The sequence below is a fragment of the Oncorhynchus mykiss genome, chromosome 26, assembly GCF_013265735.2.
Source record: "Oncorhynchus mykiss isolate Arlee chromosome 26, USDA_OmykA_1.1, whole genome shotgun sequence".
Classification (NCBI taxonomy): Eukaryota; Metazoa; Chordata; class Actinopteri; order Salmoniformes; family Salmonidae; genus Oncorhynchus; species Oncorhynchus mykiss.
This window is the reverse complement of record NC_048590.1, coordinates 19,130,492-19,154,042: the sequence shown is the minus strand read 5'-3', so window position 1 is coordinate 19,154,042 and position 23,551 is coordinate 19,130,492. Positions and strand designations below refer to the sequence as shown.

Here is a 23,551-nt window from a genome sequence, read left to right as displayed (position 1 = left end):
TCCCAGTTCTGATGCTGTTCCTGTCCTGTTGCATGTCTTTTTCAAATTAAATGTCAACTCCCCGTACCTGTTTCTCTTGTGCAGCGTTGTTCCTTACAGAATGCAGCAGCCCTCAAATGAAGCATTGGTGAGTGCTGGCGGTTCGGTTGGTGGTGACGTCGGGTCCGGGGGGTGCCACCGATGGAACCAGGGGTGCCTTAGCTGGATCGTCGGGCTTCCATTCCCTAGCTGGCTCGAGAGGTTTCCTTGCCCCGGTTGGCTCGGAAGGCGCCCCTCCCACGTCAGGCCCCAGCCGGATCATCAGGTTTTTAAGCCCAGCCGGCTTGTCAGGCTGCTATGCCTCAGCCAGATCATCGGGCTCCCACAACCTCAGCCGGATCGTCAGGCTCCTATGCCTCTGCGAGATTGCCAGGCTCCCACGCCTCTGCCGGTTCATTTTGATTTTACACCCAGCATTGCTGCCCAGCTTTATGCCTTCCTGCCACCATCATTACGCACGCCTGCCTTCCCTCGTCACGTGCATCAGTGATATTAGACTCACCTGGACTCAATCGACTGTTTATTACCTCCCCTATATTTTCCAGCTCTCCAGCTCTGTTCCCCACTGCTGCATTGATTGTCGTCTGTCTTTGTGTTTCCTAGTTCTGACTCTGTTCCTGTCCTGTAGCATGTACGTTCCAAATTACAGTAACTGTCAACTCCCCATACTCGTTTCTCTTCTGCAGCATCGTTCCTTACAATTTTGTACATAATGTTTCTGCCACCGAAAAGAGTTTATGACCGAAAAGAGCTTCTTGATATCAGGGCAGCGATTACTCACCCAGTACTGGAGGAATTCCTCTTCAACGAGTCAGATGGGAAGGATTTACTCCTGACACCCGACAAGGCCCTCATCCCTGTCATTCGCAGGAGGAAAAGACAGAGATGCCGTGGACAACGGTCCGGGTGTCTTGTAAGGATCCGTCGCCGAGAGGGTAATCTACCTTTACCATCGGCCTTATTAGCCAATGTACAATCAATCAATAATAAAATAGACAATTTACGAGCATGTATATCCTACCAGCGGGACATTAAAAACTGTAAAATCGTATGTTTTACCGAGTCATGACTGAACGACGACATGATTACCATAAAGCTGGCAGGTTTTAAGCTTTTTCGGCTGGATAGAACAGCAGCCTCTGGTAAGACAAGGGGCGGCAGCCTATATATTTATAAGCAACGGCTGGTGCACGAAATCTAAGGAATTCTCAAGGTTTTGCCTGCGTGAGGTTTAGTGTCTCATGATAAGCATCTATATTCTTTGTATGTGTCTATATACCACCACTCCTCAACACTGGTGCCCCTCAGGGGTGCGTGCTCAGTCCCCTCCTGTACTCCCTGTTCACTCATGACTGCATGGCCAGGCACGACTCCAACACCATCAAATTTGCCGATGACACAACAGTGGTAGGCCTGATCGCCGACAATGATGAGACAGCCTATAGGGAGGAGGTCAGAGACCTGGTCGTGTGGTGCCAAGACAACAACCTCGCCCTCAACGTGATCAAGACAAAGAAACTACAGGAAAAGGAGGACTGAGCAAGCCCCCATTCTCATCTGCAGGGCTCTTTGCTTTCCACATTTTTTCTTAAATAAATGTTGGTTAAGGGCTTGTAAGTAAGCATTTCACAATTTGATTTGATCTTTGATGCTATTTTACTTTCACTGCTCCCGGGACCCTTGTTAAGGCCAACAGCATCATGGACTTTACCCAGTACCAGGACATTTTAGCCAAAAACCTGGTTGCCTCTCCAGGAGGTGGAAACTTGGCCACAAGTGAATCTTCCAGCAAGACAATAACCCTAAGCACATACCAAAATCCACAAAGAAATGGTTAATTTACCACAAAATCAACATTTTGCAACATTTTGCAATGGTCTCCCAATTAAAAACCTGTGGCTGTCCATTCCATAAGCGCAGACAAAGGATTTCAAGGATATGGACAGATTCTGTATAGAGCACTGGTCTAAGATCCCTTCCATTGTGTTCTCCAATCTCATTAAACATTTTAGAAAACACCTCAGTGCCATTATCCTCGCAAGGTGAGGTATTTAAAGGTAAAACAACATCTCTTTCCCTGAGCAACTGTATAGTATAGAAAAGACATAAAAAAATACCAAATCAAATTTTCCCCAAACAATGTGCATACAATATAGCTCAGTATTTGTATTATTTATTTTATACAATGTTTTTGGCTTATTCTATGGAAGCCCTAAAGCAACATTGTTATTTTTGGAATGACTTAGTCATTCAAACGAGATACTAAGTCATTCGAGATACTAAGTTCATCCTTCCGAAGGTCGCATGTTCAATCCCAGTGGAAGACACTTGTTTGATGTTTTTGTTTGAACCCTATCCCAAACCTTATCTCTTACTTTAACCATTCAGAATGAATGCCTAAACTTAAGTGTAGGTTTTTTTTGTTGCCCTATCCAAAAAATGTAAACCTTAACTTAAGCATTGAGAATTAATGAAAGATATTGCTGAGCAACTCCAAAACATTTGGAGAAAAGTGGATAAACGTCAGAATCTGAAGTCAAATTGGTAAAACTTGAGATCTTGTTTTCCCCACTTACAGGCCCTATCAAAGAACTGTCAATGAATAATCATATCAGTGGATGGCATCAGTAAATGAATGATTGCAGCAAGGGACAAACACAACTGGCCCTGCATCACAAAATGAGGCCTAATTACACAATAACAATTAAGCCGTTCAAATTAGATACTAACTTGTTTGAACAAGATACCAAGGGTGCCAATAATTTTGGGTCTGACTGTAGGTTTTAAAACCAGTCAGTGCATCAACTGCCAAATAAATTCTTCCTAATTATAAGATATGTTGACATATTGATATTGGTACTTCCTGATGCACAATGACGGACATAGATAATTCAAGTAGGAACTGTGCAAAACTCTCCTATTCCAACCATCTTAGCTGCTGAAGAAAGCCAAACTCATTCAGCGATATTTATAAAAATATATTTCACAAAGTAGGAAACAATACAGGGTATCTTAAGATTACATTACAGGGAGTAAATAATTAAACATACATTTATAAGCGTTAAAGCACAGTAGAAAATATGATCTGCATGTAAGACTATTTCATATATATTATGAAGTCTACTGAGAACTGCCATATACTGTATCAGTACAAATTGACTATGCACGCAGCTGTAGTGCCATTTTAGATTCTCATGTGCAAGAGCTAACGTGCATAGACAAAACCTACCACCACTCAATGAAAGTTGAGGACATCATCAGTAACTCTATGTACATGTATTTTTTGTATAATATCATACAGTGTAGCACAATATGCAAGAGTCTGTATTTTATTTTTATGGGTTTTGTTACCCGTGGGTCCTAAATAAAATTGAGGGGTCGAATATTCACATCAATTAAATTATCCCAGCTATTGTGCTTATATGGTTACTGGTAACTCTGTATACAGAATAATGATAAACAGTATACATTAAAGTTCCCTTTCCGTCCAATATTTTACTATACAGTAATTTGTGTTCTCTGTATACTATATTAACAGCAATATCCAAACAACAAGTTCAGCTGTGATGAAATAGCTTCAGTGGTGGAAAGAACAGTTGAGAAAAGGGATCATTCTAAACTCTCACTCACTTATAACCTGTAGCACAGAAACAAACGCAAATAAGAACAGATATATAAAACAAAAACAAATCATACAACGATAATGAGGAATCAACACGATCATTTTCAAAAAACATGTGAATACAATTGTATTTAATGCTTGCTTCTGTAAAAAGAAGGCCTCAAAGTTTCTACATTTCTCTTTTTTTGTCTTTCGCTTTAGTCTTTTATAGGCTAATAATATTTGCAAACCACACTTGGAGCGTGTAAATACAAATAGTTGTATAAAGCAAGCCGTCTGGCTCAGACAGTTTATAAATGTGGCCACCTGGTATCAAATGATATCTAAACTAATTAATTTTGAAGCCAATATTGTAGTGGTTCTCATTTCGCTTTTTCAAATCTTACATACATTCAACATTGTAATGTCGATCAAATATTGCTTTTTCTTTTAGTTTCCTATTTTATCTTTGATTAGCTGGGTGGGGGGTAGAGATCTGAGATGAGGGCCACTCAGTAGTGCCATTGTTCTGTGGTTGAATCTCCACGTTGTCCAAAGAAGGCTGTAAGATCACACAATCCCTCTCTCTTCTTTCATCAGGCAACTACCAAGAATCCAGGTCTTTATGCTTCTGTCAGTCACAGCAAATGACAAATACCCAAAATACTGCTAGACACTCCACGACGGAATCTAAGTTACACTCCACAAGAATCATAGACCTCCTAATATAGACATTGTTAAGTTTGGCTCAACAATACAAAGCGCTTGATGTGATAGATGATGAACGTTATACTTCAATCTAAGAGTACGAAAGGTGGCCCCCTTTTTTAAACAGCTGTTTCTAAAAGCCGGCAAACCCTAGCATAATACACAAGTATGTGGACAAAATCAAAGGGTCTCTACAGATCAAAGGTCAAGTCTCCTTATCACTTTCACCCACTGAGTAGAGTTCCCCAAGTCTTCTGAAACGCGGACCCCACTCTCTGAGGTAGTCATAGTTCTGGTCTGAGTCTGAGGACGCAGTCTCGAGGGAGCTCAGAGACCCAGCAATGGAGCCGCGGCCCTCATAGCCATAGATCTGAATGGAGTCATAGGGAGGGGCCGTGGGATCGTTGTCCGCCTCATGGAGTCTGACATTGATGAACTCATCCACGTCCACACCGTTAGGGCCACTACTCTGCCTTGGCATGAACTGCAGGTCCGGCTTAATATCCTTGCGGGGCAGGTAGCCATTGATTCCATCAGGGTTCTGCAGTGTGGCAATGTCAAAGGCCTCAGTGTCTTCTTCTCCACCCCCCTCATCGTCATAGCGGATGATGTTCTCCCTCACATCTTCGTCATCTTTGATGATAAGTGGCTTGTTCTTGTGTCTTCTGAGCGTCACAAACAGCACCACTATAACTGCCGAACAAGAGGACATGTCAAAGTCATGTGCTCACAAAGACAATGTTTGTAGAAGTTTACCAGTGTTGCACGTCTGTATTTTTCAGATGTAATCAAATGGCATAAAGTATCAGTATTATCTTACCTAAAAGTAGTATTATGCAGGCCAGAATGGCAATCAAAGCTCCCATGCTGAGGCCAATGGGTAGGACATAGGCCTCCACGTTGCATGACTGGACTATTCCCTCCCTGCTGCATCCACATACCCGGATGGTCAACGTGTTAGTGCTGCTCATTGGAGGATTTCCATTGTCAGTCACAATTATGGGCAGGAAATACATCTCCTGTTTCTGGCGCCGGAAGGTGTCATGCTTGGCTAAAACACTGATGGAGTTGTCTGTGGGGAGAGAAAGCAGTTGTAAACAAAAAACATCTAGCAAATTAGCTTCCGTTGAGTAAGAGCATGTATTTTTGTAGTGACAAACCAAAATGTTTTGCAATCCAGTAACATTTTTTTTTTTAAATGTAAAAATTTGGGCAATTCCAAATTGACAATAGAAAAACAGCATGTTGCATTGGCCTGCCATTTGTTTTGTGGTCTCACGTGTATACTCTGCTGATGGCTTTCAGTCACCTTCCTCCTCAGCATAGTCTAATAGCAGAACTCTGTAAGCGATTGAATCCTATTCTGTCATGCCCATATTAAGATGTGGAAATGAAGAGACGTGAGTGCGGCACTGACTTAGAAGGTGGTACAAGGCAACTCCGAGAGGTGCCAGGGACTCTTTGATGACACTTCTGTGAGCTCTGTGTTCATTATCTAGCTAATAATATCCACTCACCCACATATTGTCAAACACTTTTATTCCTATAAGAGTCTACTCAAGTTGGTGTAACGGAAAAAAAAAAGAAGCAAAATGATTTCACGTGAAGTTTCACATTTGAAATCATGTGAAAACGTGCTTTTGGAACACATTTTTTTTTACACGTGATCACATGTTAGCACGTGTAGTTTCATGTCACGCATGCTCAGACAGAGGGTAGACAATTGAACTGCCCTCGTGGAAAAAGCACATTCATTTCACATGTGAACACGTGAAGTGTTCCCAAAAACACGTTCTCATGTGATCACATGTGAAGTTATTGTGATGACATTCGGCAACATGTAAAGGCTACATGTGATAATATGAGAGACATGAAACATTAGCAATCAAGCCTGAAGGCCCACGTTGACTCCGATGCTTCCTACAGTCGTGTTGGCTGGATGTCCTTTGGGTGGTGGACCATTCTTGATACGCATGGGAAACTGTTGAGCATGAAAAACCCAGCAGCGTGACAATTCATTCAGTTGGACAACTGACTAGGTATTCCTCTTCCCCTTTCCCTTTCCTTTATTGACCCACTCAAACAGATGCATCTGGTACCCACTACCATACCCAGTTCAAAGACACTTCAATATTTTGTCTTGCCCATTCGCCCTCTGAATAGCACACATAGACAATCCATGTCTCAATTGTCTCTAGACTTTAAAAAATCCTTCTCCTCCCCTTCATCTACAATGATTGAAGTGGATTTAACAGGTGACCTCAATAAGGGATCTTAGCTTTCACCTGGATTCACCTGTTTTATACAATCGGTGTATGTCTCTGTTGGTAGAGCATGGCACTTGCAACGGCAGGATTGTGGGTTCGATTCCCACGGGAGACCACTACTGTAAGTTGCTTTGGATAAGAGCGCCTGGTAAAATGCTGGTTCCTATCGTGTCAATCTTAAGTGCACAGCGGTTTCCCATTTATCACATTAGATACCTGAACATTTCTCTGAGGTATTGGGTTAAAGCCTGAACAGCTTGTGTGCAGTAGGATATCCTAGCTGGCTGACCCTGGCCCTGGCTAACCCTATCCTCTCCACAGCACATATCCTCTCCACAGCACATTCACTGCAATTAGAGTCACCGTCACAAACAAACCAGCACAAAGGGTCAAAGTTCAAAGGGTCTGCTACTCTTCACTGGAGTGGCTTTGCCTGCTCTGTGCAGGTGGAAATAGTCATACAAGTGCTGTGCCTATATTTCTCATGTAGAATACTGACACTTCACAACAGCTAGATCTAGACATTTTTTAAATATATTTGTATTTATTTATTTATATTGTATGTATTCATTTTATTGAATATCCGAAACATACTATATACTTGCAGTGAAGCCGCTCAACAACTACATGATACCAGTCATCCAACAGACTCCCATTCAGAGCGACACACAGAAGCAATGCCCTGCTCAAGGGCACGTTGACAGATCTCCCACCAGGCCAAAAAAACGTGAACCCGAACCCTCCAAGATCCCCCCCCCCCACCCCCCCCACAGTTCTCCAATAGCTGTCCCTCAACCATTCGAGACCCCTCCCACAGTCCCCCCCCCAAGAAGAAAATAATAAATACAACATTTAATTAATTCCATTCCCCACCCCTTAGAACCCCCCCAATGATCCAACAACCAAGAGAACGAAGTAAAGAGAAAAAAGAAAAAGACAAAAGAAAACAGCAAACAATGCAAAAAAATCATAACAGCAATGCCAACTGTATATGTTTGTGTGCATGTCTGGCACTATTACATGTGTTCTTGTATGCGTTTATTTGAATGAGAGTGTGTGTATATGCATGTGTACAAACACCTGCATGGCATCAGCCTCAGACAAACCGGCATTAGCTGTAAAAACACTGCCCCTCAATGTCATTCAAACTGACTTTTTATTATGTTTTTTAAAACTTTTTTTATTTTTTTATTATCTTTGACCATCCTTCTATCTCCCGCACAGCAACTTCACTCCCACTTGTCTCCAATTCCACATCCCAACCCTCAGCTTCCATCAGCCCATCTATCTCTGCTGGCCACCCACTTCGTGTTTCTACTCAACACATACCATTCAACAGTGCTGTGATGTTTAACGTACAATTTCAATCTATCTAATCGAACAGAATCCACAGATTGCGAGTTGAAGATAAATACTTTTCCCTTTTCAAACATCTTTCCCATAAATACAGGTATTTTATCAACCGGCACATTTGAGTTCAGCCATAATATTTGTTGTAACATTTGTTCTATCTTTTCAGGGGGATGAATTTGAAATTGTAGCCAGTTCTGCAATGCTTGTTTGAGAAAGAGAGATACTTTGGAAAAAAAGGATCATTTTCAATTAATCGAAAATGAGACATGGCAATCTGCACAAAGGCAAAAAGGCAATTTTTAAACAATGGATGAGATTTTCTTAGTAATCTACTTGAGAACCATTTAGGGTTTAAGTAAAACTTTTGAACGTAGACATTAACAAGAAGAGTGATTTCTTACACTATCACATTTTTGCTGAGAAAATGTGATTAAAATGTAAGAACCTGTTTATTGTTATGGATAAGTATATATGTTTATTAGTTGTAGCAGTTGAATTAATAGCATAATGATATCGACATGTGAAAATGTTGCTTCAATGTTGCCTGTGATTTCTCTAGATTTTCTCTAGATTCAGCAACTTTTCCTATTTGTCTCTTAATACACCTGTTTCCATGGTGGCAGGTTTCCATTTAGATGAAGAGGCTGGTGCATTTAATGTCCTTATTCTATATTTTCCTTTTACTAACAACTAGACACAGCAGTTCCTCTTGCCTGCAGGCTTCGCATCAAAACAGTTGGACAGAACCAGATGAAGATTCTTCGCCCCAAGCTCTTTGAAAACATTACGCAACAACTTCAGGATGAGCGTGGGCTCTTCAGTGAGAGTAATGGAAAAGAGAGCGGGGGGGGGGGGGGGGGGGCTGAGGATGGACAGAAAGCCTGCTAAACCAATCACCGTATTTAGCAAACAAATGTAGTGCCATCTGCCATGCAGCAACAGCTCAAGAAGTCACCCTACAATGGGCTGCAAGACTACCCGCAGACGATTTGGATTCAACTAATTTACTTCCTTTCAAAATGCACTAGGGAGTAAAGAATAGCTGATGACCAGGCTATTGCGCATCTACTAACCACTGGGTCCGGTAATCCAACTAGATTTCATCTTCAATTGGACTAATATGCTGCAGGATATAAGACATTTTTTGTCATTCTAAGTCACATGTTCTGTCCTTACCTCCGTTGTTTTTTATCGTGAAATTAGGATTGTTTAACATCTCTGGGATGAGGCGGTATTCAAAGTAGTGTCCCTGTATTGGGTCATCCTTGTCGACAGCACTGACTGTCTGTATCACCTGTGGAAACACAGACAGAAAGAGAGGAGCCCAATACCATTAGAGAGATAGGTCATCCATTACTTTTTTTTGCCATCACAAAAAGCCTGACCGTGACATTGGCTAAGAGAAAATGAAAAATATCCTCCGTTCATTCCAGGAATTTGAGATTGTTATCAATGTGGTGCTGTCTCACCTGGCACACTTTTGGTTTCTGGGTTCATCTATTTACCTGCCATCATAGTTATTATCAAGCTGTATGTCTGTGATTGATTAGAAATGAGAATTCAGCTATCTCGGTCATTGGTCTTTTTTTTAATTATTGTTGTCTGAATGAATAGGATTGATGTGAAGGAGAATGCAAAGCACTTGTCCAGAATTTTGGCCAGAGATCCATTGTGCCATCTGGAGGAGGACATGAAAGACAACTCTGAATTATGATTCACTCTGATCAATTCTGACTGCTCTCATTTTCCCTCCGTCTCTATGTGCTGTGTCAGGGGAGGAGAGTGTCTCAGAGAAAAGCCACACTCCTGCCTCTGTACTTTCCCAGTGAAATAAATAGGCTATAATTCACCATGGCTGATCATTACGGAGGAGATGCAGGGGGAGACGACAATGGCAGCCTTGATGAATGCCCCCTACCTGGCCAGGTTTGCCATTTTCACAGAGGAAAGCCTCGTATTCCGTCGCAAACTCTGGGGCGTTGTCATTTATGTCCAGCACTCGGATGGCCACGGTAGCCCGTGATATCTGGCTGTGGTTCCCTGATAAACAAAAACCCAACAACAGACAATGAATACAATGACATTGGATACTATATACAGCGGGAAATTAAATCCCAGGTAAATTCCGTGACCCAGATTTTTTTTCTCCTTCTGTTATTTAAAAAAAAAATCCCCTTGGCTGATAGAAAGGCAGATGAGAAGCCACATCAATCTGAGTTTTAGCTAATATCAAGAATGCAAAACAGAAGTGGTGAGAGAGAAGAAAAAAAACACATTCAAAGTGCTTTTGAAATCCCCTGAACACGCTCATGTTTCATGCATGAGGGTTAAAAAAAATGCATATTAATGAATCAACGGCAGCAGAAGTCTAAAAAGATAATAAAGGGCAATTTAATTAGATTTGATTTTTATTGGGATTATTCATCGCCCATAATTGACAGTCCCTTTTGAGATAAATGATTGTGTTTAATAAGTGTTGCAACCACTAACTTGTAGCTAATAATTTGGTCCATGGAGCAATTGATGTCGTTCTGGCTGTTGACATCTTTCCTCTTTTTGTATGTTTGTGAGACCATACACATAGCTAACATTCAAAACAATGATGTGCATGATGCATGTTGTCACATAGAAAACAGAAAAACAGAAAATGGTTTTGAGATATAACACTGCAGCAAATGGAGGATTTTACACTTAAGAATGCTTCAGGACAAAATGCCCAGAGGTGAGCATAAGAGAGGAGAGAAAGAGTGGGAAACAGAGAGAAACTAAAATAGACAGTTTGCTAGAAGGTGATAGACGGACAGAGTGGGGAAAAAGAGAAGTGTCCACGTTTTCCTTGTGCTCTGTTAAAGTGACTTTCACTCCACCGCAGCAAGAATTGCAATCTGATTAGTCAGATGTCAACTGGTGCAAGCAGTAGAACGCGACACCGTTTGGGTGGCAAATGGCAATGGAATTGGACTGGGAGCACATTTCTTCCTCTTCACGCCAGAGAGGATTCCTGCTTGGCTCCAATCCACCAAGAATAGTAAACAGACATATTTATTTTGGTCAATTTCGATTAAGTGCGTTCATTGATGCTGCTGTCTTGAGTCACAGTCACTTTAGCATAAGTCATGAAAGGCACAGTGAAATGTCTAACACCAGACATGACAAAAACTAGCATGAATATCAACAGAGACGCATTGCATTTACAATAACATGCCATGAATGTATGCTCTATAGCATAACTTTGATATCAAAAAACTGGGATATTTTTTTATTGCTGTGACAATTAGTGTTTCCCTTTGATTAAGAAAGGCGAGGGGGAGCAAGTTACAAGTATTTTACATTTCTCATTTAAGGTGTGCACTACATTTTATAACAACATACAGTCCCCCTGAAACAATCTGTTATGCAAATAAAGTTTTACATATGGTTTGAGTTGTTTGTCATTCTACCTCGAAGATGTTGTATAGTCAGTCAGTTTCCTGGATCACAGATGTTCCTGTATCTGTAATGGATGCTGGCTTTGGTGCAAACAATGTTGGCGTTTGTGTTTACAACTGTTAATTTGATACTTCTTAATGTACTCGCACTTCCACAAATTGACTACTGAGCTGTATCACACTCTATGGTCATTAACATGAGATAGGTTACAAGTGCAGGACTATTTTATAGAGGACTAAGACGGCCTCTATTTTGGAAGCAAGAATGAAGTTGTTCAAACTGGGTTCGTAAACAGATCTGAATGTTCACAAGCAGCTGTCTCCCCCCCGAGTTGACACTCGTCCTTCATCATTGCATTGATATGAAGAGGATATTGCATTTCATTAATTATGTAGTAGACCACAAACAGTATAACAATTTCTATTGGAAATGTTACTTACGGATTTCAGTGGCTGTTACTGTGATGTTGTGCCACATATCTGTCTCTCGGTCCAGTGGTTTGGCCAACGTGATCTTCCCATCGTCTACGTTAACATTGAACTGCCTCTCCAGATCGGTGTGGCGATCAATAAAGTACCTACACAAATAGAGAGAATCATCAGAAGTTCTACATGCAGCACACAGCTAACCGTTCTCGACAATGCCTTGGGTGCACTGACTAATGGAGACGTATCCATCAAGAGGTTCCTGTGGATGAATGTAAGTGAAAAGCAGTAGGAAGTCAATAATTATAATCGAAGAATGAATTACAGGTCTCAGATTAGCAGGAGAGGACATTCAAGCTGCAATACGGTTTAGGAGGTTCTTTAAAAACTAAAGTGGACGTGAGTCCGGTTTAGTCTCCCAACAGTGGCTCCTTAATGTCCCCCTCCATACAAATATGTCAATAGTGACACTGACATCCTCCTTAACATTATCTCCTTTCCTTGTGACTTTACCTTGACCTCGTTTGAAAAACTTCACAGGGGTCATACTAAGGAGGGGTGGGAAAGTCACAAGATAGACGGGGTACAATGTAATGTTGAGTTTAAATTCAAATCCAAATCAACCATCCTCGTTCACGCTGATGTCCCTGTTCTGTGGATTGAAGCAAGACAGAAGAGCATTTCAAGGGCAGCAACCTTATATATAATTCAACAACCTCACCAGCAGCAACAACATGATGACACATTGACCATTAAAAAGCCTCTTAAAGGTAATATTTATGTGCATTTCCAAAATCATTGTGACTGTAGAACTGGCTTTGTCACAGTGCATTGTGTGGTGCCAATCCCTCAAACGCTCTCAGAAAGGACACACATGCACACTTGGCATGTGAAAAACATGTTATTGGCATGGAAACGGTGTTATTTTTCATGTTTATTTGAATGCATACATTCAATATTTTTAAGGTATTCATTGCCACACTTGGCATGTGAAAAACATGCCATCAACAACTGTGAATTGCCCTAAATTAAGGCTGCCAATTAGAAACATCAAAGTCACCAAGAGCAACAAGGCCTTTAAGGTATATCATATGCATGTGAATGCATACATTCAATAGTTGAATGCTCTCAATGCCACACAGAACATACATGGTTATTCCTTTAAACTAAATGCCCCTCCCTCTAAACATAGCATCGTTCAAAGCAAAATCCAAGTCAAAAGTTTAGCCAATGCCTTGCTTTTTCACTAATCCAATTCCCCAATGGTCTTTGCAATCCTCCTCCACCCACCCTCCCAACCCCATCTCCCTTCACACATGACCTTGAGTCTCATCCTATTTCACTGTGGAACTGCTCATCCCTATCAGCACAGACCTGTTGACAGACATGCATTTCTGCATGAGAAAAATGGGAGAGAAAAAAAGACAACAATGACAAAATAATAATGAAAACAAAGAGCTTACAGGAAATGAAATAAATAAGCCATTGCCCTAGATTCCAACTGTGGGAGACGTATTGAGCCATGACATTTCAATTTTTTGGGGATGAAATGGTGTAAATCCTCAGACGGCAGGCAGGAGGTCCAGGAGGACTCCTCCACAGACGCGGAGCACTTTCAAGACAGGCAGACAGTCCAAACCACCTGGGAGAATTCTCCAGGAGACGGAGTGGATTCCAGTCAGGCTTTGACAGCTTCACGTGGAGGGAGACCGACCCTGAAATGTTCTGCCACGTGTCAATCAAACTGACAATGTGATGTGAAAAGAATTAAAGCAAACACAATTATCAGATGTTCCATGCAAGAGATGGGTGCTGACTGTCAACGGTGTGAGGATGTGTTTGGGAGCGGATCATTGGATGTGAATAATTCAATGCCGGGAAAGGACGACATAAAATAGCACCTCATACTTTCCACTCCTTCAATACCTGACTCCAATTACATTGGGCAGCTCTCCACCTAAAAACATATTTCTTATTCAATCATATGACATTTATAACTTTTACACACTGTGTTAATATTATTTTTGGTTTGAACACTACATTTACTAAGCTGTCATCTGGGTCACAAAAAGGGGATGTTAGAAGTGATAGCTATAATTAGTGTTGGCTATAAGCCATAAAGCCAGTAATATGAGTGTGAGACAGAGAACAAATGCATTCATGACATTTCTGTCTTATATAAGGTCAGTAATTCTATTGGGAGGATCACAGATGTAGAACTAATTTCTCTGTCCTCCGCATGCTAACCAGCTCTTTTGTAAGGACACATTTATTCCCGTTTTCCCTGAACATGTCCTGAACCTGTTTTCTACAAGAAAGCCTACTTGACATTACATTTTACATTTTACATTTTTCATAATCTCTTTTACATGACTCCTCGTATTAACAGTTGCAACATGTCAGCTGTCAAGGTAAGTAAATGATGTAGCGGGGCCTGAAGAAAGGCAGACAAGCTTACACAGTCACCTGACAGACCTGGCTCTCATTACCCATAACCTTTTGTAGTCCTATGATCCTCTTCTAAACACTCACCGGGTTCAGTGTTGTGTGCATGTCCCACTCAACTCCGTCAATGCACAAATGTTTCTCTACATGGTATTTTGGGCAACTTCCTAGGTTAGCCATAACGTATTATTAAAAGGCATCATCAATACCTGGTACTGGAATGATACCCTTGATTGGCTCTTACTCTAGCCTTCAAAGCTATGGTGTAATGCCCAAAGTCTTGAGCATAATGATCATTCAAGATTAAAATCATATTCACAGAGTATGGGAGGACACTGAAGGAATTGTGTTGCATTTTGTGAAGTCCACCTGAAACCTTGGTTGAATGCATAAAGTATATCTTGAGGGTTGAGGTCTAAGTGAGGAACCAGCCCTAAGCCTTTGAGTCATCCTGGTCAGACTGAGAGACAGTGAGTCATTTTGGTGTGAGGGTGTTTACTCACAACCTGGACTTAGCGGTAGACATAACATAGTAAATATAAATCTGTCCTATATAAATCCCTCCATTCAGTATGCTTTGTTACATTTCACAAGGTATGTATACATTTGTAGATGTCCATCATCCATTTCATATGATAGAGTCCAAATTACAATTTGTATGATATGTTACAAATTATAATTCGTACAATATTAAGAATTTGCAATACGTTATGATATGTTACCAATTCTAATGTGTTGTTGCTAACGCTTGCTACAGTAGGTGGTTAGGTTGTTTTAACACGAACATTAGCTTGGAGGATAATGTTATCTTGGCTAGGGGTTGGGGTTAAGATTAGGGTTAAGGTTAGGAATTAAGTTAATGGGTTAAGGTTATGATCAGGGGAAGGGTTAGCTAACATGCTAGTAGTTGCAAAGTAGCTAAAAAAGTAGTAAGTAGTTGCAAAGTTGCTAATTAGTAAAAATGCTAAAGTTATCCGTGATGAGATTCAAACACACTAGACATTTGTGTTCACCTGGTTACATCTAGTCTTTCAGATAAAGCTAACAATGTTCAGCCTATAACCTCTGTGATGGTCACAACATTGCTTATTATCACTCCATAGAGATGCACTCTATCCAAAAGCATTGTATGTCAAGGATAAATGTCTGGGCATAAAAACAGTATGAGACTTCCATTAGTTGTCTCTTCGTGACGTTTCTGAGAGACTACATACAGTTCTATGATGATGCATCATTACATATTCAAAATCACACACAAATAATATAAATAGATACCAAATTGTCAGAAATTATTCTATTATTATAAGAAACTCAAGGAGATAAAATTGAAGACATTAAAGAACAGAAGTTACATTTTATAAAAGTAATACAATAAACTAAACTGTCAATGGCAATATTGTATGTCATGTCATGTGTGGTGAAAAGCAATTGACATACAGGTACATATACATATATCTGACACATTGTGAAAACATACAGGGAACATGTCTTGACTTAAAGAAACAGTGCAGTTTCCACACTAAGAGGTCGAAATAACATAGAAATTGTGAAAATTATGAAAATGCCCTTTTAGTGTAACAGCTCTTGAAGAAATAAAAAAAGGTCTACAATTGTACCCGTCAAAAGTTTTAGAACACCTACTCATTCAAGGGTTTTTATTTATTTTTTACTATTTTCTACATTGTAAAATGCTAGTAAAGAATTCAGCTATGAAATAGCACATATGGAATCACGTAGTAACTAAAAAAGTGTTAAACAAATCAAAATATATTTTATATTTGAGATTCTTCAATTAGCCAACCTTTGCCTTGATGACAGCTTTGGACACTCTTGGCATTCTGTCAACCAGCTTCATGAGGTAGTCACAATGCATTTTAATTAACACGTGTGCCTTTTTAAAAGTTAATTTGTGGAATCTCTTTCCTTCTTAATGCGTTTGAGACAATCAGCTGTGTTGTTACAAGGTAGGAGGTATACAGAAGAAAACCCTATTTGGTAAAAAACCATATTATGGCAAGAACAGCTCAAATAAGCAAAGAGAAATAGCAGTCCATCATTACTTTAAGACATGCAGGTCAGTCAATATGAAAAATGTCAAGAACTTTTAAAGTTTCTTCAAATGCAGTCGCAAAAACCATCAAGCACTATGATGAAACTGGCTCTCAGGAGGACCGTCACAGGAATGGAATACACAGAGTTACCTCTGCTGCAGAGGAAAAGTTCATTAGAGTTACCAGCCTCAGAAATTGCAGCCCAAATAAATGCTTCACAGAGTTAAAATAACAGACACATCTCAACATCAACTGTTCAGATGAGACTGCGTGAATCAGGCCTTCATGGTCGAATTGCAAAAGGACACCGATAAGAAGAAGAGACTTGCTTGGGCCAAGAAACATGAGCAATGGACATTAGACCGATGGAAATTTGTCCTATGGTCTGGAGTCCAAATGTGAGATTTTTGGTTCCATCCTCTGTGTCTTTGTGAGATGCAGAGTAGGTGAACGGATTATCTCTGCATGTGTGGTTCCCACCATGAAGCATGGAGGAGGAGGTGTGATGGTGTGGTGGTGCTTTGCTTATGACACTGTCAGTGATTTATTTAGATTTCATGGCACACATCTGGTTCAGGTTTAGTAAGACTATCATTTTTTTTCAACAGGACAATGACCCAACACATCTCCAGGCTGTGTAAGGGCTATTTTACCATGAAGGAGAGTAATGGAGTGCTGCATCAGATGAACTGGCCTCCACAATCCACCGACCTCAACCAAATTGAGATGGTTAGGGATGAGTTGGACCGCAGAGTGCAGGTAAAAAACAAGTGCTCAATATATGTGGGAACTGTTGGAAAAGCATCTCAGGTGAAGCTGGATGAGATAATGCCAAGAGTGTGCAAAGCTGTTATCAAGGCAAAGGGTGGCTATTTGAAGTTTGGGTTACTACATGATTCCATATGTGTTATTTCATAGTTTTGATGTCTTCACTATTATTTTACAATGTAGAAAATAGTCAAAATATAGAAAAACCCTTGAATGAGTAGGTGTTCTAAAACTTTTGACCGGTTGTATATATATATCTCAATTTAATCCATTTTAAATTCAGGTCTTAACACAAGAAAATGTGGAAAAAGTCAAGGGGTGTCAATAGTTTCTAAAGGTGCTGTAGCCACAATTGGCTTAAAAAGTCAAACGTAACACAATATCTGCCTATTTATTTCCATCAATATTGACCCTGTATATCTGTTAGACATCATGACATCTGTCTTTTGGGTAGACAGAAAGAGTTTCCCTAAAACATTCTCAAGGAAATGTTAGAAAGTAAACTTAAGAATTATATAATGACTACTTGTATCAATCATGTGTCATGACATAATGCACCAGCAAAAACATCACTAGACCAGCACATTCCTCTCCTCTAAAGGGGTATTACATTCAAAAAGTATCTTCTGATGTAAATTAAGCATTGACATGGACTCACAACATCCAATTGCATTGTTTATCCATGAATAATTGTAATATTTAGAGTGAAAAACTGAGAAAAAAAATCCCAAACCAGGTCAATTAGAAGCGAGAAAATGGATTTCGAGAGAATACCAAGAGTGCCTATTTGAAAGCTAGGAAAAATGTATGAGTAGCTTGCGACATGTTTCATAATTTAAAAGTAGCTCTCATGCTTGAAAATGTTGAAGGCCCCTCGTCTAGACGATTCTATCTGCCAATCAGGGCTGTGTGTGTACAGTACCTATATTAACATGTGTGTCAACACCACACGATCAGACGGAGAATTTTAATGATGGCTCATGGAAACAAATAATAACAAATATTTGGGGAATTATTTTCATGAAATAAACACACATAGTGATTTATTAGAAATTAAATAAAAAGACTGCATGGGGGCATTAAAAGTACAGTGCTTTCAAATCACATTTTATTTGTCACATGTGCCGAATCCACCTTACAGTGAAATGCTTACTTACTTAACCAACAATGCAGTTTTAAGAAAATACCCCCCAAAAAGTGAGATTCCATCTTGCAGCAATTTATCAGTATTGAGAAACAACACAAGATGGCATGAACATCTCAAGCTGTGTAAGAGCCATTCCCTTCCTTCCCCTAAACAGAATGGCTTTACTGTTGAATGCCTTCCTTGACATTGGCAGACATGAGAAGCAATGTGACATTAACCACTTACGTGCTGGAATATAATTCATTTTTATCCGGCTCCAAACTCTTACAGCCTCTAAGTAGGTTCCGTAAAGCTTCCTTTAACTCTGATTGCTTGAAAGCTTTCGGACAGCCTTACATACACTGGCATAACATCCTTCAGCATCAATTCACTTATCGAAATCTGTAATCTTATCCACAAAATAGTAAACACATGAAGTGCTCTTTCATTTAAAACAGAAAACAAGGAATCAGAAATATACTTTCAATGAGAAAGTCCCGAGTGAAAAAACAACCTAATACATCATTACACTGAAAAATATGATTCCCAAATGCCAGTCTGACATATCAATATAGTACAATGGAGTACCGTTTATGACAATTATTTTGGCCACTTGGATAGACATGTTCACATAAAAATGAAATAGGGCAGTGCTTATCACACATAGATCAACAGCATAATATATAGCACATGTCAATAAATATGCACAGCACAGCACAGTGACAATGAAAAACGTAGTGAAAGTGCAACATAAAAGAGCATTGGGGTCACAGAAGAAGAACTAAAGAGACACCCAAACATGAGAACAGGTTACGTTATCTTGGTATGCCTATTTTTATTTTTTTTATATGAAGATTGGAACCAGGTTGAACTCCCCTGCTTTGGCAATAGCCAAATAATGATTACCAGCTTGCACTCTGTTCACCATGAAATTACACAACCTGTTGAGTGTTGTCCGGGGGACGCGGCAAGTCACTGGAGAATTAATGAAATGCCGGGGTTGATGGAGAGAAATTGCCTGTATAACCTATACAAGGTGCCCTTGTGGTATTTCCAAGAATAAGTCACACAACTGAAACGCAGCAGGCAAAGTCATCACGAAGAGAAGTCTCCCTGTGCTGTGCTTTCAAGTTTACTACACTGCGGTCCTAAGGAAACCAGGGCAGCCGTCGGCTCACATTTCACCTCCAAAAGGAACATGCACAGAGCAAGTGGCAAGACTATGTTTTGAAATACATATGATTCCATGGCGCAGTCCTTATATGGGTGTGAAAACAATAAGGTAAACAAGTGTTTGGTGAAATGAGGTTGTGAATAACATCTTGTTTCTTACCTGACCAGACTGCCAGTGACATCAGGATCGCGGGCTGTGACCGTTCCTACAACCGTGTTGATGGGGGCATTCTCGTCCACCTGCAGGACAAATGTGGGCTTGGAGAAGACAGGGGGTTCATCTGAATCTTCCACTGCAATCTTCACCGTGGCTGTATCTTTGAAGGGGGCGCCGCTGTTTGGATCAAATCGAATGTTGGCCGCCTCCACCTTCAGTGTATATGACTTTTTAGTCTCGAAGTTCAGGGGCTGTACAAAATGACAGAAACACATGCCTTTCACTGATGTCCAAAAAGCAACAGGGGAAAATGCAGCTGATGTCTGAAGCATTTCTGAGTTGAAATTCAAAAGAGTGATCTCTGATCCTATCAAAACATGTAGGGAAATAAAACAAGCACAGGGTGGAACAACATTTGTAATTATTAGCAATAACCACAATCTCACCTCAAGTAATCTATGTGTTGGCAATTTGTTTTGTGACATCTGCTCTAGGATAGAATACGGCTGTAAATAAAGTTAATCTAATCTGATATCACACCGATCTGGTTCAAATGTGTTAGGCAATAATGAAAATAATGTTATTTGTAAGTTTGTGCTACCTGAAAATATAATTTTGTGGACATGCATTACCATGACGATAACACTGGTATAAGATTATTGCCACAATCATTTGAAGGATAGCAATTATTGAGGCATTATCATCACTTGAATAGAAGTGGATTATTCGTCAGGAATTCTAACACAACAATGCAATTTCCTAGGGAGAATTGCATACCTACTGTATGTGTACTTCAGTGAGAAGAAACATACCCCTTAAATAACAGTTGGTCTCATTCCTATTTCACAAGGACATTGAGAAACAGTCCAGTACTTTTTTACACATCTTCATCATTGAATATTTGCAACATGTAAAATCATCGCAATAAGTCTCTGGCGTCCTAGACACAATTGTATTTTGAATCACCTCTGGCAGCTCTTATAGTACTATTTTGAATCAACTCTGGCCTCTCTTATAATACTAGAGTAATGGGACCAAGTCACTTCCACACTCCAAAACCAGGATTTATAGGGAAATCAAAACTGGGCCTTGCCGCTTGAGGGGATTTGAGTTGGCTTTGGGAATGAGAAGGGTTCACAGAGGGATCAAAAAATGTATTCCAGCTTTTCACACAAAAAAATTAAAGAATCCAGTGGTCCCCTAGGCTGGGTTAGGCCAGTGTTGGGGCAGTGCCGACAGCAGGCCCAGCTGTGAGAGAAAAGCAGCTGGGGACGGGGACTGACAGGGGGCTTTGAAGTCCACACGTCTGGCATCAGGGCACCCGTATGGAGAGGGCCCTGCAGCCCAGTCTTCCGCGGTCTGAGAAGCTATTTGGACTATTTTCATTATTAACCGCTCTTCCTCTCTCTCTTCTCTCCCCACCTTCTTCTCCTCCTCCTCTATGCTGAGAGGAGTGAACAGCTGGACCAAGAGCAAACATTGGTTTCAATGGATCACAGCCTAATACCAAGTATAAAGGAGCCCAGGGCTAGAAGTGGACAGGGGTCAATTGTCAGAATTACACCACAGACAAAGGATGGAATACCACAATAGTTACAGTAACTAATTCAGCACTATTTCCTGATCACCTCTATTCTGTTTTCATATTTGATTTACAACAACAATTCACAAGTCAGACTCCTTACTGCATTGCAGTTATAATTGTACTTTTAAATTGTAATGCATAATTGACCAAATCTTATAACAAAGAATGATGTATTTTTTCCCCTCTTAACACTGTATGATTGTTTCAACAAGCGACTCTACCTCGACAGTTTTACCTCAGAATATAACTTTGACAATAGTATAGTTAGTATAGTATAGACAATAGTTCATATTCTCATCCTCTCAAATAATCCTCAATGACATCTGACCTCTCCACTGAGTCAGCCATATTTGAATTGGCCCTCTATGCCACTCTGCCATTACTCATTGTTTTGGGGGAGTTCAATTCATGCAGCACTTGACTCTCTGTAATCCGGAGAGCAGCACTTTGGTTTTCGTATTGATGGAACATATGCTTAGTGAAAGTGTTGGACCGGCTTGTGTTGCTACAGTATGTGCATATGAAGATGGGACAGCTTTTTCACTCCATTTTCCCCATGCTTGTCCCTTGCTGACATCCCCACCTCAGAGCCCTCCTGTGCCATGCTTCAAATTCAAAGTCTCAGCATAGGATCTGTATGTATACATATAGGCCATTTTGAGACATCAAAGTTCAGGGCTGGCTGGTGGAGGAAGCAGAACTTCCCACTAACATTCCCTGATAGGCCTGAGGGTGGGAAGATAAAAAGCTTAAACCCAAAACAACAAAGCCACTTCTTAGTTTGTGCTTCTGCAGTCGTGTTTAGATCAATATTTTGTAACCTTGCCGCAAAGAACCTTTAATAATTTGCACTTGGTATTTGACAGTAGTTTACGAAACTATTTTTGTTGTTGGAAGTGTCGTGGTGCTATTTGCTCCATTTCATCCTTTGTTCTTCCACATCGGCTAAGAAAAACTCCACGAGCTGGTGCAACAGGGCTCTGAAACCAAGGAAATGTTGTTCAGAGTACGGAACGGAAGCAGAAATACCAGTTCTGCTAAAGTAATCTGAACTTCACCATCTGGAGATGTGGAGGTGAGAAGAGAGTAGGCAGTTGATTTCCTGTTTTTCACATGCAATCTCATCCATCATGCTATTAGCAATGCAGGCAACAGATTCCAAGCCAAGTATACCGGAATAAAGTGATGAGGCAGAGCCACAGCACTGCTGTCGCTGTGAAATACTAGAGGGAAGTATGTCAGAGGTCTTATTGATCATGTCTAGTTTGTTCTCAAGCTGTCTATTTTGTTTAGTAGAGTATAATCTATTCCAGGCAGATCATCAGAAAAAATATGATTTCATTTCATCCAATAGGAAGTCACAGTGGATGTCCTAACGTAACGTAATTTAGCATCCAAATGCAGTGACATACAATCATGTTTGAATGATCTATAGCTCCAACTCCAGACATTAAACAAACCATGAGTCAAGACTTGAGCACACATGCATCAGTCATGCATACACTTGAATACTTCAGGCCTGAAGTAGCTTCTTCTTCTATCATCGCAGTTCCACGGAAAAACGGTGACACTCCATATGGTTGTGTAATAGTAAATATTTAGATTGCTGGAGGCAACCATCTACTGAATCAACAGTGTTCATGTTGGTAGTTGTTTTTGATATAGTCGTACAGATCAATTCAATGCATTAAGATGGAGGAATTCAGATGATGGTGTCTTTGTTTGCGCACTATCCACAGACTTTGTGAACTACGGCGTGTGACATGGTTCAATGTGCCTAGAAATCAGCGCAATCACATTTTTTTATTTCTTAAAATTGCCACAGTCTTGGAGCTAGAATTGGGATCATGTATACTGTGCTAATGCTAACACAAAAAAATTGTAACAGAGTGCACTGTACAATATGGCAAACCTAGCAAATGAGGCGTTTGTGGTAAGTACAGTACATGGGGGTCCGCCATCTTTCTGCATCTTCGCCATTGAAAATGCTTTGCAGTATATATGTAGTACAACAGCATTTTCCCCCCATGGTCAATCTAAATTAAATCAGTCTAGATATACAGGTCTGACCTGTAGCCTGTATGAACGACCTTCCTCCTTTGATACCCCATCTTGCAACCAACTATTTGGTCCTTGTTTAAGTTGAAGCTGTTAAGGATATCAAGAGGTTGTTGGTGGAACCCTAGGACAGGGCAGTTTGCGTCAGGTCCTTACCTTCTTTAGCCGAAGGATCCCCTCTTGAGTCTGGGCATCTGTAGTGATCTCGAAGACATCCCTCTCATCACCGTCAATGATGTTGTACGTTGATTTGGCGTTCTCTCCAATGTCCCTATCATTTGCCTTTACCTTGCCACCAGGTTGACCAATGGCAAGGTCCTCTGGGATCACAAACTCGTACAGACCTGAAGAATAGGACGTCATGAT

General features: G+C 40.4%; 1 protein-coding gene across 2 annotated transcripts in view; it reads right to left on the bottom strand.

The window, feature by feature from the left end:
• Nucleotides 1-3,006: 3,006 nt before the first annotated feature.
• Nucleotides 3,007-23,551, bottom strand: part of cdh8 (cadherin 8) — an 89,905-nt gene continuing 69,360 nt past the window's right edge. Inside the window, exons 6-12 of one of the 2 annotated variants that reach the window (XM_021585911.2) lie at nucleotides 23,342-23,529; nucleotides 19,546-19,793; nucleotides 11,838-11,974; nucleotides 9,887-10,008; nucleotides 9,145-9,262; nucleotides 5,169-5,420; nucleotides 3,007-5,041 (exon numbers count right to left, since the gene is read on the bottom strand). In XM_021585911.2, the coding sequence (XP_021441586.1) occupies nucleotides 4,554-5,041; nucleotides 5,169-5,420; nucleotides 9,145-9,262; nucleotides 9,887-10,008; nucleotides 11,838-11,974; nucleotides 19,546-19,793; nucleotides 23,342-23,529 (1,553 nt within the window). In that variant the 3' untranslated portion in view covers nucleotides 3,007-4,553. The remainder of the gene's footprint in view (nucleotides 5,042-5,168; nucleotides 5,421-9,144; nucleotides 9,263-9,886; nucleotides 10,009-11,837; nucleotides 11,975-19,545; nucleotides 19,794-23,341; nucleotides 23,530-23,551) is intronic. The other variant, XM_021585913.2, reaches the window with a different exon arrangement.